General features: G+C 39.1%; 1 protein-coding gene across 1 annotated transcript in view; it reads left to right on the top strand.

Moving 5' to 3' along the window:
• The window catches only part of CCDC150 (coiled-coil domain containing 150), a 108,943-nt gene that overhangs the window by 22,674 nt on the left and 67,553 nt on the right, over positions 1-18,716 (top strand). Inside the window, exons 3-8 of the mRNA XM_017342998.4 lie at positions 1,489-1,709; positions 1,830-2,008; positions 4,502-4,570; positions 12,889-13,005; positions 14,166-14,295; positions 17,199-17,242. Coding sequence (XP_017198487.2) covers positions 1,489-1,709; positions 1,830-2,008; positions 4,502-4,570; positions 12,889-13,005; positions 14,166-14,295; positions 17,199-17,242 — 760 coding nt within the window. The remainder of the gene's footprint in view (positions 1-1,488; positions 1,710-1,829; positions 2,009-4,501; positions 4,571-12,888; positions 13,006-14,165; positions 14,296-17,198; positions 17,243-18,716) is intronic.

Raw genomic sequence — 18,716 nt, 5'->3', positions numbered from 1 at the left:
ACCAGGAGAAACACCTGGCTCCTGGCTTTGGATCAGCTCAGTGCGCTGGCCGCAGTGCGCCAGCCACAGCACGCCGGCCGCAGCAGCCATTGGAGGGTGAACCAACGGTAAAGGAAGACCTTTCTCTCTGTCTGTCGCTCTCTCTCACTGTCCACTCTGCCTGTCAAAAAATAAAAACCAACAGCAGGCATTGATTTCCCACTGTCTTCTCACTAAGTCCGCACTTCCATTCAGACTTTACCCTCCCAGAGGTGGTGAGCTGTCCTCCTCTTTCTGTGGTAAAGGAATCCCAAGGAATGCATAGCCCCATCCACTCCCAGAACTAGGTGGTTAAGTAAAAGTCTCTTTGGTTGGAGCTGTAGAAGTTGTGGTGTTACATCTTTGTAAACAAAGATGTAAAAAAATCTTTCAGGAAGGATCTATAGACCTAGAATTGTCACTAGAGTAAGCTACAGGTGAGGGTTTGAGAAGTACCTAGTTCTCATCTGGCTCTGTTTGTACCCAGTAACTACCCTGTGCAAGTTAATTAGAAGCCAGGCCATTAAGTAGCCACTAAAAGAAGGTGCAGCAAAATTCCTTCCAGAGAGAAAGTGGGGGCATTTTAACCCTTTCTCTGTACTTCCCCAAGGGGTATAGTTACTAGAAGTGCTTATATGCCCATTTAAAAGCACCTGTTAGAGGAGGGTGCTGTGGCTCAGTGGGTTAAGCTGCTGCTTGCTTGTGATGTCTTCATCACATAAACCAGAGGGCCTGAGTTCAAGTTCTGGCTCCATTCCTGATTCCAGTTTTCTGCTAATGTGTACCCTGGGAAGTAGCAGATACTGGCTCAAGTAATTGGGTCTCTGTCATCATGTGGGAGACCCAAGTTGTGTTCCCAGCTCCTGGTTTAAACCTGGTCCAGCCTCGACTGCTGTGGGCATTTAGGAAGGGAACTAGTGAATAGGAGATCTCTGTCTCTGTCTTTCAAATAAATGAAAGGAGAAAAAAATCTACCATTTCGTTCTGTGGTCTAGGGAGGTGTATATGCCTAATCCCTTATGCTTCTAGAGCTAAATGAATTAAGCAACAAAATGTAGAGAACCATAGAGCTAGGGTTCCATTTGTGTTGTCCAAACTGTTCTCTCCTCAACCAGATGCTAAATCTTGGGGAATCGTTCCTAACTGTAAAGCTCAATGCTTAGAGTGGGATGTACCCAAGTGTGCCTTAGCTTTTCCTACCTAGTTGATGTGGATTTTTTTTTTTTTTCAGTTTCCTGGTGTATACGAGTTTCACCTTGTTTCTGGCTTTCAGGGAATTGTTTTCTGTGTTGGAATTTATTTGGTGCATTTATTAGTGGAGGATTTCACTGATATCACTCCACTCCCTAATGACTAGTCTTCTAAGATGAAATGGTTGGGATTACCAAAGTACAAATTGTATTGCATAACTTTTTTTTTTTTTTTTTTTTTTTTTTTTTTTTTTTTTTTTTTGCTGGGATCTTTGTCTAGAGGTCAGTTGGAAGCTCCAAACTATTTAGAAGACCCTGCCAGCCAGAAGGTCATTAGTCCTGTCCATAATGAAGTTATTTGCTCAGGAAAAACAGATATTTTATGGAAGAACTGTGAGTTTCTGGTAAATCGAATGTGCCATCTAGAAAGCCTCATCCAGTCCTTGAAGATGAATATTTTTCGTATGCAAACTGAAAAGGATTTGACTCCACAGAAAACAGGTATTTAAAGAAGAAAATCATCAGAAATCTGTTCCATGATAGTACTTTATAAGCTTATGATTCTTTTCCTTTCCTGACCTTTTTTCCACCATTTGATGCTCTTCCTTTGCTGTCCGGTAGCTTTTCTGAAGGATCGACTTAATGTAATACAGGAGGAGCATTCCAAAGACTTGAAGCTGTTGCATCTTGAAGTGATGAATTTGCGCCAACAACTGAGAGATGTAAAAGAAGAAGAAGATAAGGCACAAGATGAAGTACAAAGGCTGACTGCCACTCTGGAAATTGCCTCAGAGACAAAGGTTTGAGACCAGAGTTCTGAACTACAAACTCAGTGTTCTATATTAGCTGGCAGAGAGAACAATTTCAAAAAACTGACTTGTAAAGATAGGTAATGTTAAAAAATGTCTGTTCTTGGGATTAGGCATATATCTATGTTGATAACCTAGACTACTGGGTGCTATCAGTAATTGTTTATGGAACCCTTACTCTGTATAAGGGATAAGGGTCCAGAGATAGAGCCTGTGCCTTTCAAGTGCTTGTAAGCTGATAAAGAGCACAAGACATAACTTGAGAAACATAAAAATAACAGCATGGGAAATGTTACAGGCTCAATAAGTTACTCAATAAGTGAATATTGCAGAGTAAGGGCTTTGTATTCAGATGTATTTTTTTAGGTGAGGATGCCTATCTAGTATAGATTAGGTAGGCTTCAGAAAAAAATTAAAGGACTTGGATTGAACCTTTAAAAGGTGAAGTGGAGGACTGAGGGCATGTCAAGGAGGAGACACAGAGGCAGCAAAGACTAGGACTACTGGAAAAGAAATTAACACTATCATTTTCCTTCCATGGGCCAAGCAGCACATCAGGTATTCAAAGTGGGTTTTTCTTTTTTAATTTTCATTTATTTGAGAGAGAGAGAACTTCTCTTCACTGGTTCACTTCCCAAATGCCTGCAGCAGCTAGCGTTAGTCCAGACCATAGCCCAGAGTTGGGAATTCAGTTGGGATCTTCCACATGGGTGGCAGATACCCAAGTACTTGAATTTGGTTCTGCGGCCTCCCTGGTTTCACATTAGCAGCAAGGTGGAATCAGGAGAGGAGCTGGAACTCCTACTAAGTGGTGTCTTACCTGCTGTGCCCAATGCCCACCCTCAAAGAACTATTTTGCTTAATGTTTGCAAAATCTATTAGGATATTATTGCTGCTAATTTTAAAAACATTTATTTACTTGAAAGGGAGAGTTACAGAGAGGCAGTGGCAGAGAGAGGTTGGAGGAGGGGTCTTCCATTTGCTGGTTCACTCCCCAAAAGGCTGGAGCTGTGCTGATCCTAAGGCAGGAGCCAGGACCAGGAGCTTCTTCCAGGTCTCCCACACGGGTGCAGGGGCCCAAGGACTTGGGCCATCTTCTACTGCTTTCCCAGGCCATAGCAGAGAGCTGGATCAGAAGTGGAACAGCCAGGACTGGAACCAGTGCCCATATGGGATGCCAGCACTGCAGGTGACGGCTTTACCCACTATGCCACAGTGCCAGCCTCATTCTGTTTTTAACAATAAGAGTACTGGGGCCCAAAGCAAAGTCATTTGTCCTAGATCACACATGCCAATCTTCTTCCTATAACCTAAACTTGAACCTAGATCTTTCCAATGGATGCAACTGTGGACTATCCTGACAAGAGTGAGAATTGGTGGGGAAATAAGTTAGATATTACCTAGAAATTCTATTGTAAAGTACCTCAAAATCAAGAATAATCAATAGTTACGATTCATCCTATTGAGCATGGTTGATTTTTATTTTTTATTATTTTTTTTTAATTATTTGTTTTGACAGGCAGAGTGGACAGTGAGAGAGACAGAGAGAAAGGTCTTCCTTTTCCGTTGGTTCACTCCCTAGTGGTTGCTGCGGCCAGCGTGCTGCGGCCGGCGCACCGCGCTGATCCGAAGCCGGGAGCCAGGTGCTTCTCCTAGTCTCCCTTGCGGTGCAGGACCCAAGGACTTGGGCCATCCTCCACTGCACTCCCGGGCCGCAGCAGAGAGCCGGCCTGGAAGAGGAGCAACTGGGACAGAATCCGGCACCGCAACCGGGACTAGAACCCGGGATGCCAGCGCCGCAGGCAGAGGATTAGCCTATTGAGCCGCGGCGCCAGCCAATGGTTGATTTTTAATGTAGAAATGACAATGAAAACAGTAAAACTAATTTGACAGTATTATACAGCATCAATTACAGAAGAGGTTTAGGAATTCATTGAATTATCTGAGTCGTGAGCTGCCCTTTCCTAGGGATGTGGCATTTTGAAAGGAAAGGGGTGTTCTGTGAAGAAAGATGGTAGTGGGCTGAAGGCAGAAAAGACAAAAACAGTTCTAAGGTTTACATCTGGAAATTATGCCATTAGTAATAAAAAAGAATAAGGAATCAAAGCTGTGTTTTTCATCTCAACTCCTAAGCATGAATAATAATTGAAGTTAGAAGAAATAAAGTTCTTAGAAAATAGGGGAATGTATGTATACTCTGTAGGAAAAATGTCTGTTACCGACTTGTCCTCTAATTATTGGATTTTACCTAGGACGTGGGTGAGATTATTTACTACACTACTGTCTAAAAGGAGAAATGACAGAAATCATAAATAAAAGCCATTGTAATAATCCTGCCAGACATGTTTTTACATATAACCTTATTAAAAATAGCATGTGTAAGTTGTTAAGAAAAAAAAACCCTTGGTTTGAGCTGATATTCCTATAGATGATTTCTTCCTGTCATTTCAGATTATTTAGAACCTTTTCTCCTTCTACTTTTAGAAGAATGCAGCCATTATTGAAGAGGAACTGAAGACCACAAAACGTAAAATGAACCTTAAAATTCAGGAGGTAAGACAAAATGATGCTGGAAGGTGAAAGAAGTATTAAAATTGCAGAGGGGGAAACTAAGTAGAAAATGAAAAACTTTTGAAGAAGAAACTATGTGACTGTGGACCAGGAAGACTTCAGACTATGGCATGTATAATTCAAGTGATAGTAATTGCCTTTATATGACATTTATATTTCCCTTTGCCTCAATACTCCTATAAAACTAAAAATAAAAAATAAAAAGCTGTGTGAACCATGAGGGATAAGTTACCACATGTAGTTGCCTATATTCAAGTGATTGCCCATATACTACATTTAAGTTTCATGAAAAGGCCTTTGAATCCAAAGCGGTGTTTTAAAAACATTTAGGGGACAGGCATTTGGCCTAGTGGTTAAGACACTGGTTAAGACTCTCATGTCCCATATTGGAGTGTCTGAGTTAGATTTCCAGCTTCTGCACCTCACTCCAGTCTCCTGCTAATGTGGACCTTGGGAGGCAATGGTGATGGCTCAGGTAGTTGGGTTTCTGCCACCCCCATGGGAGACCTGAATTTGAATTTCAGTCTCCCAGTTTTGACCCTCTAGCCCAATCCACAGCCAGTGTGGCATTTGGAGAGTGAACCAGCAGTTGAGAGTGCACGCTGTCAAATAAATTAAAAAAAAAAAAAAAGCTTTTGGGCTAATTCTGCTAATTTAATTTTATCTGGAAACTTATACTTCAGCATAAGTTTTGGGAATTAGGAAGTGTGTAGTTGTTAAAAGTTGTTAGGCTAGAAATTTACAGCTGAAAACAGTGGGAAAATCAAAGAATTACTAATTCAATTTATGCTAACTACAACCTAAAAACCTCAATATTCTGTGGCAGCATAGTAACTGATATAGTTCAAAGCAAAAGAATCAAATTAAGTTTAAAACAGAGATGAGCATGCTTTTAAGGAAAACTATTATGCAAAACTGTTTTGAAAATTGGTAAGCATGGCTATCTGGAAAATAATGCTATGTAGAATACTGTTTTTGCCAGTAGTTACTGATAAGAGCATGGTTGTTCATAGTTAGGATAGATGAAGTTTAAAAAAAAAAACACTTTTAATAGACTATTTTTAGAGTTGGAGAGTTTTGGATTACAGAAAAATTACAAAAGACAATTATCTTATACCCATTCTACCCTACCCACAGTTTCTCTTATTACTAAGGTCTTGCATGGATGTGGTATTTTTTACATCTGATAAACCAGTATTGATACATAATCTAATTAAAGTACACAGTTTATACTAAGACTCACTCTTTGTGCTGTACAGTTGTGTGGGGTTTTATAAAAGCATGATGCCATGTATCCACCATTACATAGGAGCTCAGGGAGTAGTTCCACTGCCTTAATGATGCCCTGAGCTTCAAATACTCATCCCTCCCTGTCTCTTTCCCTTATCCCTGATAGCCGCTGATCTTTTCATTATCTTTATGTAGATTTGAATTCACACTCTAATATCAGATGCAGACATCACAAGCTGAAGCTTTACCCACTGCACCATAACACCAACACAAACTTCAGTAAAGTCTAACCAACTGTTGTTTTTCATGGATTTAGTTTTGGTGTCATATCCAAAAAGTCATCAACAAACCCAAGTCTAGGTTTTCTCTTAAATACCTTTTAGAAGTTTAGTTTTGCATTTAAGTCTTTGATTCTTTTAAGTTAATTTTTGTAAAAGATGGAAGGTTTTTGTATGCATATGGATTTCCAGTTCGTCTAGCACAGTTTGGTGAAAAAACTACGCTTTTGCTGTTGGATTGCAACTTAGCATTATTTTTTGTTGGAAAAGTCTTATTTGCAGGTTTTAAAAAGATTGTTATTTATTTGAGAGAAAGAGAGCTATAGCAAGCGAGAGAGAGAAAGGTCTTCTATCCATTGGTAAACTCCCCAAATGGCTCCAATAGCAAGGGGTAATCTAGACCAAAGCCAGGAGCTTGCAGCTCCATCTGGGTCTCCCACATGGGTGGAAGGGGTACAAGTACTTGGGCCATTTTCTGCTGCTTTCTTAGGCTCATCAGCAGGAGCAGGATCAAAAGTGGAATAGCAGGGACTTGAACAATTGCTCCAATTTGGGATGTTGGAGTTGTAGACATTAGCTTAGGTCACTGTGACACAATGCCAGCCCCTTGTTCTTGATTTTTGCAGAGCTGCAGAAAGACTATACTAAGTCAATTAGACATTTTGAGGAAATGTGGAGCAGGAAGGGTGTGTTATTTGCTGGGCTGCTGTAATGAAGTCCAATACAATGAATGGCTTCATCAGAAATTTCTCATGGTTCTGGAGGCTAAGAAATTCAGTATCCAAGTGTTGGCCAATTGGGTTTCTCCTGAGATCTTCCTCCTTGGCTTGCAGAGGGATGCCTTCTTGCTGTGTCCTCACATGCCCTTTTCTATGTGTATATACATCCCTGTTGTCTGTGAAATGTCTTCTTAGAAGTCCACCACTAGAGAGATTGGATTAGGGCCTACCCTAATGGCCTGATTTTAACTTAAATCACTTCCTTAAAGGTGATTTAAAGGTGAGGTACTGGGTTTTAGGCTTTAGCTTAAGAGTTTTGGGGGGATAAAATTAAAGTCTTTAACAGAAAACTATAGAGACACTATACAGAGACTATACAGAGACTGAGTAAATATGGCAAATAATTTCCTAAGCGATAAATTATTTTATATTCTGATATATGTATTATGTATCACATTATATCAGATTTGTATCCATTAAATATTAAACATGGACTGATTTCCCTTAATAAAGTACTGCAGAAATGAATGTCTCAGTGTTATAATTATCAAAGATTCTCCTTGTGAAGCCTTTTTGTATATTTTATGAATGCCATGTATAAAAGAGACAATTGTCTCTTTATAAGGATGGCTAGCTAAATCCTTTCAATTCTAAATAATAAGAATGATAAAAACTTTTCAAAAAAGTAAAGTGTCTAATTCTGGTTGAACTAAGATTGAATCACATTGACTGATGCAGCTATAACACAAATGAGATGATTTCATGAAGAAGAGCTCTGGATCTTTCCAGAAACAAATTATCTTGAACAAGTTATATTTTATTTTGATCCAGGGCTTAGAAAAGTATACTGGGGCCAGTGCCATGGCATAGTAGGTTAAGCCTTTGCCTGCAGTATTGGAATCCCATATGGAAACCAAGGCTCTGATCCAGTTCCCTGCTGTTGGCCTGGGAAACCTGGGGAAGCAGTGCTTGGGCCTCTGCACCCATGTGGGAAACCCGGAAGAAGCTTCTGGCTCCTGACTTCTGATTGGCCCAGTTCTGGCTCTTGCAGTCATTTGGGTAGTGAAACAGCTGATGGAAGACCTCTCTCTCTCTCTCTCACTCTCTCACTCTCTCATTCTCTCACTCTCTCACTCTCTCACTCTCTCATTCTCTCATTCTCTCATTCTCTCTCTCTAACTGTGCCTTTCAAATAAATCTTTTTTTAAAACAGTATATTAAACTACTCTATGATAGGATGATTATAATATACTAGAAAAGACATAAGTGAGAACTATGGTTTATTCTTACATAAGATTGTAATATTTAACTTATCCTTGAATGAGTAAGGTATTCTTTTAAGTTTGAAAACAAGAAGTAAAATTATTAAACTCAGTAGATTAGCCACATAAAAATTTAAAACTTCTATATGTAAAAATCAAAATAAAACATCATAATAAAACTTACCTGACTTTCCACCCACACTCGCCCCTCCCCCCCCTTTTCCAGTCCCATTCTCCATTAAGATTCATTTTCTTTTTTTTTTTTTTTTTTTATTATTATTTTTGACAGGCAGAGTGGACAGTGAGAGAGAGAGACAGAGAGAGAAAGGTCTTCCTTTGCCGTTGGTTCACCCTCCAATGGCCGCCGCTGCAGCCGGCGCACCGCGCTGATCCGATGGCAGGAGCCAGGAGCCAGGTGCTTTTCCTGGTCTCCCATGGGGTGCAGGGCCCAAGCACCTGGGCCATCCTCCACTGCACTCCCTGGCCATAGCAGAGAGCTGGCCTGGAAGGGGGGCAACCGGGACAGAATCCGGCGCCCCGACCGGGACTAGAACCCGGTGTGCCGGCGCCGCAAGGTGGAGGATTAGCCTATTGAGCCACGGCGCCGGCCAAGATTCATTTTCAATTAAGTTTGTACACAGAAGACCAATTCTATACTAAGTAAAGATTTCAACAATTTGTATACACACACACACACTGAGAACAAATATCTCAGTTAACTTTCATAATACAACTCATTGAGGACAGAGGTCCTGCATGGGGAGTTAGTGCACAGTGACTCCTGTTGTTAATTTAACAATTAACATTCTTATGTATGACATTAGTGACCACCCAAGGCTCTTGACATGAGCTGACTAGGCTATGGAAGAATGTATTTTTCATTTATTAAACTAGAAAAGACAAAGAGATAACTCATGCTGCTGGTAAGAATTCTTCAAATACTACTGCCAGGAAGAAGAATATTAGAATGAAAAGTATAATATGTATCTAAAATCTAAAAAATGCTTATACCTACAATCTAGTGATTCATCTTGTAGGATTTTTTTTTGAAGAGGCAGCTCTTTTATTAGAAATCAAAACAATAGCAAACCATATTTTTTTCCTAAGATTTATTTATTTATTTGAAAGTCAGTTACACAGAGAAGGAGAGGCAGAGAGAAAGAGGTCTTCTGTCCACTGGTTCACTCCCAAGATGGCTGCAATGGCCAGAGCTTCACCAATCCGAAGCCAGGAACCAGGAGTTTCTTCCAGGTCTCCCACACGGGCACAGGGGGCCCAAGGCCCTGGGCCATCTTCTACTGCTTTCTCAGGCCATAGCAAAGAGTTGAATTGGAAGTGGAGCAGCCAAGACTCAAACCGGTACCCATATGGGATGCCGGCACTGTAGGCAGTAGCTTTACCCACTATGCCACAGTGCCAGCTTCTCAAACCGTATTTCAAAGTTCATTTTTATTGGATACTTAGCTGTGAGGGTCCTTTAAAATTCTGTGAAAACTAGAATTAAAATATAAGTTTATTTTGGTGCAAAAGAATTTGAAAGCAATACATATAAATGCTCATTAAAAAATCATGGAGGGGCCAGTGCTGTGGCATAGCTGATAAAGCCTCTGCCTGCAGTGCCGGCAATCCCATGTGGGTGCAAGTTTGAGTCCCAGCTGTTCCACTTCTGATCTAGCTCTCTGCTATGGCCTGGGAAGCAGAAGATGGCCCAAGTCCTTGGGTCCCTGTACCTGCGTGGGAGACCAAGAGGAAGCTCCTAGCTCCTGGCTTCAGATTGGCAGCAGCTCCAGCCATTGTAGTCATCTGGATGGTGAACCAGCAGATGGAAGACTTGCTCGCTCGCTCACTTTCTCTGCCTCTGCCTCTCTCTAACTCTGCCTTTCAAATAAATAAATCTTTAAAGTAAAATAGTAGAGAACATGTATTAGGAAAAAACTGTGAATAGATTACAAATTGTTTTGTGTATGCCAAAATAAACATTTTAAATTTCATTTTTCCATAAACTTTTTGAAATATCCTATATAATATGTGCCTGTTACTTAGTCTTTTATATACAGCATGTGGGTTATCATCATGGGGACCCTTAGAATTAAGTCAACCCCTGGCTGATATAATTTGTATCTGGAATTTTTAAAAGGTGAAATTTTGAGTAATTTCATTAATGTATTTTGCTCAGGAAACATTTCTTTTTTGTTTATCTTCTTATTTGAGAAAAATAGCTCCTTGACTGTAACCATTATTTAGCCTAAGTGTCAAGTGTTAAATACATGATATTATATTATGGATGTTTAAAACTCATATTTTCTTTTTAATTTTTTAACTTACTTTGAAAGAGTTAGAGAGGGGAAGAGACATAGAGTGATCCTCCATCTGCTGAATCAGTCCACAGATGGCAATGGCCAGCAGTCAGCCAGACTGAGGCTGGTAGCCAGGAACTTCATGTGAATCTTCCATATAGATGGTAGGAGCCAAACACTTGGGCCATCTTCCACTACTTTTCTCAGGCCATTAGCAGGAAAGTGAGTTGGAAGTCAAGCAGCCAGGACTCAAACTGGTGCCCACAGAGGATGCCAGTATCGCAGGTGGCTGCTTTACCTGCTATGCCACAATGCTAGCCACCCCCCTTTTCTTAAAGATTGATTTACTTATTTTGAAAGTTAGAGTTACAGAGGGAGAGAGTGAGAGCTTTGTTTCTTAAGGTATTTATTTATTTATTTTGACAGGCGGAGTTAGACAGAAAGAAAGATCTTCCTTCTGTTGGTTCACCCCCCAAAATGGCCATTAAGGCCGGTGCACTGCGCAGATTCGAAGCCAGGAGCTAGGTGCTTCCTCCTGGTCTCTCATGTGGGTGCAGGGCCCAAGGACTTGGGCCATCCTCCACTGCACTCCCTGGCCACAGCAGAGAGCTGGCCTGGAAGAAGAGCAACCGGGACAGAATCTGGCGCCCTGACCGGGACTAGAACCCGGTGTGCCGGTGCTGCAGGCAGAGGATTAGCCTAGTGAGCCGCGGCGCTAGCCTCTTAAGGAATTTATTAATACATTAGATTCTCAGGGACATAGCAAATGCATGATAATTACTACAACAGGATACTCATCAATTCTCATATTAATGTGATATTAATACAAAGAGAACAGATTGAGTATAGTTTATAGATACAGTTCTAAGAATATAATGATATCTCCCTTCCTCCTTTATCCTAAGAAAGTAATCAGAAATGTGATGAAAGATTGACAGACATATTGGGTGAAACAATATTCAGAATAGTGAAAATTGCTAAGCACTTATATGTCCAATATCAGGAATATGATTAAGAAAATCAGTATTTCCAAATTGAGCTATCTTGTAGCAATTTCATTCTAACACATTTTTTTAAAGATTTTATTTATTTGAGAGATAGAGTTAAAGTGAGAGGGAAAGACAGAGAAAAGGTCTTCTTTGTGCTGGTTCACTCCACAGATGGCTACAATGGCGGGAGCTGTGCTGATCCGGAGCCAGGAGCTTCTTCCTGGTCTCCCATGTGGGTGCAGGGGCCCAAGCACTTGGGCCATTTCTACTGCTTTTCCAGGCCATAGTAGAGAGCTGGACTGGAAGAGGGGCAGCCAGGACTAGAACAGGTAGAGGATTAACCTGCGCCACGGCACCGGCCCCCTAACACATTTTTAATCTTTTTTAATTTCAAAAACACTTAAAAATTATAAAATTATATAAATTTTCATCAATAGAACATGTAAAATATGTGTACAATTTAGAACATAGTTACAAGGTATACTCTGTCATCTTCACTGTTTTTTTTTTAAGATTTGTTTTATTTATTTGAAAGAGCTACAGAGAGAGAGGTAGAGCCAGAGAGAGAGGACTTCCATCTGCTAGTTCACTCCCCAGATGACCACAATGGCCAGAGCTAAGCTGATCTGAAGCCAGAGGCCAGGAGCTTCTTCTGGATCTTCGACCTGGATGCAGGGGCCCAAGCACTTGGGACATCATCTGCTACTTTCCCAGGACAAAGCAGAGAGCTGGATTAGAAGTGGAGCAGCTGGAACTTGAACTAGCGCCCATTTGAGAAGCTGGTGCTGCAGATCAGGGCTTTAACCCACTGGTACCATAGCACCAGCCCCTTCACTGGGGTTTAAAAACAGAATTTCTGTTTGCTATCATGTCATAAAAGGAATAGAATTATTTTCAGTATAATTTATGTAAGTTGTATTGGAACTCTTTGCTTCATAAAGAAAAAATCCCAACCTTTATATCTTCATCTGATTCATTTTATAGTCTTTTATTTACAGTAGTAATATCAATGTACCTCATAAATAGGAAACAAAAACTAAGTGTGTCTTCCTTTTTCTTACATACAGTTTAACATGACACTTCTGACACAGATGTGTAGAGATTCTGCATCAGACACCAGTGAGGTGTCTTCTAACTCAATTCTGTTATTGTCTACCTGGAGAAAAGCATTTGATCCTACAAGTTAAGGGCTCAGATTTCCTCACCCAAACTTCAGATGCCAATCACAAGTCCATATACATAAACATTTCATGAAGCAATATGTAACCTTCCAATTGCAGTTGTTTTCTTTGAATTCTATTCTATCCTTTCCTTTTTCTAAGTGCTGCTTGCAGCTTACTGATGGGTCCTCACACCCAGTTTGGAGAACAGACTTGAGGGCAACAAATTTGACTACATTTCTTAAAAGGTTGTCCATCAGAGAGAAGCAGAATCATGTTTTGGTAAACTTGCTAGGGTGTTGTGATCTTTGTTAAGCTAGTATGATATTTAGCTGATTTTGCCTGATCACAGTGTTGCTCTATAGCTAAGGAGACAACTGGCTCAGGAGAAGCACATCAGAGAATCTCTTGAGAAATCTGGATCAGCCATGCTCCTCAAAATACAAGAAATGGGATCAACTGTGGAGGTGGAACGGAAACAGGTAGAAAGATTTCCTGTCGTTATTTCTATGAGGCAAATTAACCCCCAAAGGAAAAACATACGTTTTCTAAAGATTTAGAATTTTGCTTATTTCCTATGGATTAAGTTATTTGTTATTTTATGATAACCACTTAAAATTATTACTTCAGTTTTTTTAGAATTTGTGCAAAATAGAAAGGACTCTAATGTCATTTAATCCAAAACTCAATTTATAAATGAGGGAGCTTAGGGCCAGAGAGGTTCATTTTCTTCAGACTTTATAAAAGTAAACTCTTTGCTTCTAGCATAATTTTCCCCAGGGATGGGGAACATCCAGCCCAGTGATCACAAAAGCCCTGCCAAGGCAACCACAGGCAGGACTTGAAATTCAATAAATCTATAGCAGGCTAATTTTTAAGTTGATTGTTGTGTGTGACCTGTAAATTATGTTATTAATATCCAAATAGACCTTGGCCGAAAAAAACTTCCCTACCCCTATCCTGTACTATATAATCTCTGCAGTAGGCATTGATTTTTGAAGATATTGCCTTGGTTTTGTGCTATACATATAAAGAAAATAAAGATTTGAAATAAGGAATATCAATAAGTAAGATAATCAGGAATATGTATACTGTTATTGATCATCATTATTTTACACAATATTTTTGCTTTCATTATAGGTGTTATTTGAAAGACCCACATAAATCAATATTTTTATATTTTAATACCTATAATTGGATTACATAATTTTTCTATTTTAACTAATGATTGTCATTAACAACTGAAATATAAAAAGGATTCGACTTAATGGAATTTGCAAATGATCCTTTATTACTATCACTTATAGTATAGTATCATATACTGCCAGTATGGTAGCCATGAGACACATACGGCTATTTAAACTTAAATTAGTTAAAATTTGAGATTCTGTTTTGCACTCTGGCTGCATTTCAAGTGTTCAGTAGCCAGTTCTGATTAGTGATTGTTAAGTTGGAGAGTGCACATAAGTTCTATTAGCATTACTGTAAACATTAGATTGTGTTGATATATTAAATGTTACGTTTCCTTCTCTGTTCCCCTCAGTGATATTAAAACTGAAAATTCTGCCTTATGCATGTTGTAAAAGGTAGTTTATTAGAATCTTTATCTTACAGAAAATGAATTTTTCTTATACAATTTCAGGTGCACATTTTGCAGCAAAACTGTATTGCCCTTCGTGGTTCTATACAGAGCACCCAAGAACTCCTGGTACAGGAGCAACAAAAGAAAGGACAGTTGGAGACTGCTACTTCACAGCTCAAGTTTGATCTAAGTATGAAAAAAGATGCTAGAAATTACACTTTTATAGCTTTTTGAGATGATGTGCATAAAAACCTCTTAAGATCTCAAACGCTTGAAGTTGTCAGTGTTATTTCCCAGTCCTGAATTTAAAAAAAAAAAAAAAAGTGCAAAAAAAATGCTGATTTCCTTTACCTGTAGCACTGAGACAAAAAGGAATTTGGTAATGAAATAGAATTTGGTGCTCTAATTGGAAACTATTCTTTTTTTCCCCTGATTTATTTGTTTGTAGATTTGGGAACATTTGGTTTCTGGAAATCTGTAATGAATATTGGATGAAATTAATACAGCTATTAATAAGACTAATAATCCTTGCTAACTGTCGCTCCCCCAGTCATGGAGGAACGACACAGGACCCTGCACTGTTCTTTTGTCTGCTCGGCCCTTCCCGGGTTTGCTGCTGGTTCTTCCCGGGTTGGCTGCCGAACCTTCCACCTCTGCGGAAGGGCAACTCCCCCTGCCACTTTCCCCACTTCCGCGGGGGAGCGGCACACCACCGGCCGGCTCTCTCGGGGGCTGCTCAGATGTTATCTGGATGTTCCTGGTGCATGTTGTCTCTCTCCTCCTTTATAGTCCTCTTCCACCAATCCCAACTCTGCTACCCACACGCCGAGTACGCTGCTCTCCTCCAATCAGGAGCAGGATCAGCTCCTGCAGGTTATTGGTCGAACTGGAGGCAGCTGTGTAGAAGTTGTTTACTCCTCTCCCAGCGCCATATTGTGGGAGAGCAGATGCATAGAATAAGTCTTAATTCCAGTAACTTAGTCTAGTCTGAGTTGCTCCCCACAGCTAACTGTTGTTTCTGTAAGTTCATCATGTCAGACTATTCACTCTTCAGGTTATCAATCTATTGTATAGTTTATATTTGTAGAAATAGATGGTTATAAGGCTATCTTCAAGATAACTTAAGGTTAATCTCCTCATTATATAGATGAGTCCTCAAAATGGCAAATCTAGAAAATGGAAAACCTGGACTTGGTCTCAAGCTGCTCCAAGTTGTGTTTTGATCAACCCATCAGCCCATTATCATATTACTACTTGTTAACATGTCATTGTAAAGCAGTTTTCACACAATCTCAACTACAGAGATTACAGAGAGTTATATCATATGGTGCTCACATGATTAGCACTCCATGGGTGATGTAGAGCTTTCATGTAATACAGTTATCCATACTTCCCAGAGTTACAAAAGGAAAAACTGGTGAAGTGGATCCCAACCCTGATCTTCCAATTCCATGCCCAGTGTGTTTTTTTCTAGTTGCTTCCTCTGTTCTGTGACTGTGGGATCAGGGAATACCAAAAGAGAAATAAAAATTAAAAAGAAAAAATAAAATAAAGAGTATTCTATTCACTGCATTCTATTCTAACATCTATTCAATGTTTTGATTTCCTGCTTTTGGCAGAAGATACTGTAGTCTTTGTTTTATAGTTGGTGAATAGTGAATTACTAAGTGCCTTTCTTGTTAACAATGCCTCCAAAATAATTTCCTATTTTTGCACATGCCTGAAAAAAGACATTCCATTTTATGGTGTTTCCACACTCTCCCATTTGAACCTTACAACATCCTTGTCTGAAAGATAAAAGAATTTTCCTATTCTATAGATAAATAGAAAGATGTGTACTCAATAGGGAAATTGTACCTAAGGAGCCACAGCAAATATTATAGGACTAAAACACACATCTTTTTGTATTATTTGACCCTCAGATTGAGTATTTTATGTTACTTTCTCATTTGATTAGTGCAAGTTTTTAAATTTTGTGAATAATACATGGAAGACCATTAAAAGTGAAGATTAAAACAGCTAATTCAAACTAGAAATAGGAAAAGGAATTGGAATACCAATTATTGCCTAAAATTGAATTATAAGTTCTATACCATGCAATTTTATTTAAGATATAGTTATTCTAGCTAGATTAATAAAAATGCTTTTGAATATTTGCTTCAATAAATTAAAACATGTAATTGTTTATTAAACTTACAATAAACAGTTGTATGCTATTCATTATTTAAAGTGATTACAATGTTCTCCCAAGTGATGAAAATACTCCCTTGTGATCCTCACTTTGATTAGTAGAACTGTTAAAATAGATCATCTACTTTGTCTTTTTGACCCTTCACATATTTTAAACTAGAGTTCAACAAGTTGTAGATTTAAGTGTTCAGTAAGTAAGTATGGTTTTTCTATCTTGTATAAAATGTGAGCTTCATTTGTTTTGTAATTTTTATTTGGTTGCCCTGTAGATAAATCAAAACACACAAGAAACTTAAGTACTTCATACATTCTCACTTATTCCATCCCCTAAACCTGTTCTTTGCCCCGCTTTCCTCCTCTATTTGAAGAATCTACCCTGATATCTGTCTGCATTCTCCTTGATTCACTTGTTGCTTTTATCCCACCATAAGCCACTAAGTCCTGACAGTCCTCTTTCATGTTTCAAATTCCATTTTCCCTGCATCCCCATTGTCGATTCTGATGAAAAGTCAGCCCTCCATTGTTTTACACATCAGTTTCTGCAACAACCACTAAGCTAACCTCCCTGCCTTTACTGAACCTTTCTTTGTTAGCACAATCTAACAACAACAACAGAAATGCTTGGTCATGTCTCTCCATGGTGAAAAGTCCCTCAAAGAATCATCAGCTAAATCTTGAGTTAAATGTGATATCATTGACCATTGCATGGACTGCAGACCGAGTTTCTTGATAATTCCACAACTTAATTCCAGTCTGTAAAATATGATAGGAATACTTGAGTCCTCCTTATTGCTACAAATAGACTTAAAAAAAAAGTTAAGCTTTCTTGGGAAAAAATATCTATGATTTCAATGTAGTAAATTATTTATTATTATCATAGTTATGTGGTCTTTTTGTTTTTAGTTTCTAGAGATGATCTCATTTCGAAGTTGGTCGAAGAAAATAAGGTAAGTTTCCAGGTTGTGAAGTACAGAGGTAGACTTTCTTTACTAAGCTATATTTCCTTGTTCTTGATTTATAGCACTGATTTTCCTAAAAATTTACTTGAAAAAAATTTTGCTTAAATGAGTTATTCAGGGTAATACTGGCTATTAAGAACTAAGAAATGATTTTATGCAGGTTATTATAGTTTGAAAAAGGTGAATTGACAGAAATAACCTTATTTATTTGCATATTTCAAATTAATTTTTATAAATTAAACTTTAAAATGAATATAAGAAATCAAAATGCTTTCTGATGGTAGTGATTGTTAGGAAAAGAGTGCAGATTGGTGCCTCCTCACATGAGGCTCCAAAATATTAGGAAAAGAAGTGTAGAACAGAGAGGAGACAGAATACGAATTCGCAGCCAGACTGAATTTATTGTGAGAAAATAAATCCACAGAGGTCGACCAATTGCCATCATGCTCATAGACCGAACATGTGGCAGAGGCCTCACCCTAGCAGCTAAAATATCCTAGGTGGGCTAGGGATGGAGGTGGGAGGGCAGTAGGTGGAGATGAGCTTCTCCATACTGGTTCTTCAGGTTTGGCCTACTGGCTTCTAAACCTGGGGAAGAATACAGTGTGTGAGACAGAACAGATCTCTTGAAAGAAGGCAGGGGTAACAAGAAACCTAAAATTGATATCGAGATTGGCCTCCTAAAATATGATATCAGAATTTGGCCCCCTATCAAAGAAGAAGGTACCTTTCTCTGAAGGGAGGAGAGAGAACTTCCACTTTGAATATGGTCTTGTCTAAACAAGATCGGAGTTGGTGAACTCAAGAGGCTTCCATAGCCTTGGCAGCTCATGACAAGAGCCTCGAGTGATTACTAACATCATAAATAAGAGTGTCAATTGTAAACAACGGGGATCAGCTGTGCAGCTACTCCCCATGTAGGATCTCTGTTCATAAAGTGTTGTACTATGCAAATTAACGGTAAAACTACTACTCAAACAGTACTTTATACTTTGTGTATCTGTGTGGGTGCAAACTGTTGAAATCTTTACTTAGTATATACTAAGTTGATCTTCTGTATATAAAGATAATTGAAAATGAATCTTGAAGAATGGGATGGAAAAGGGAGTGAGAGATAAGATGGTTGCAGGAGGGAGGGAGGTTATGGGGGGAAAAAGCCACTGTAATCCAAAAGCTGTACTTTGGAAATTTATATTTATTAAATGAAAGTTTAAAAAGAGAATTTGGCCCCCCAAAAGTTCCATCTGGGGTGCCGTATGAAATCGGAATATGGGGTGCCATACGATACCATGTGTGCTTATTAATAAATTCCCAATATTAATAAGCCTGTGTGGGTTCTTGCCTAATATTCAGAGAAGAATTCTGGATACTGGCAGCATGGTACATTTTAAGCTTTATTCAATGGAAAGATACATAGGAGAGTGAGGGCCCTATATCCATAGGACAGAGGTAAATCTGGGTT

The sequence above is a fragment of the Oryctolagus cuniculus genome, chromosome 3 (assembly GCF_051225735.1).
Source record: "Oryctolagus cuniculus isolate XC-2025 breed Fujian yellow rabbit chromosome 3, ASM5122573v1, whole genome shotgun sequence".
NCBI classification, from domain to species: Eukaryota; Metazoa; Chordata; class Mammalia; order Lagomorpha; family Leporidae; genus Oryctolagus; species Oryctolagus cuniculus.
The sequence above is the reverse complement of the archived record's forward strand: the minus strand, read 5'-3'. Positions and strand labels throughout refer to the sequence as shown.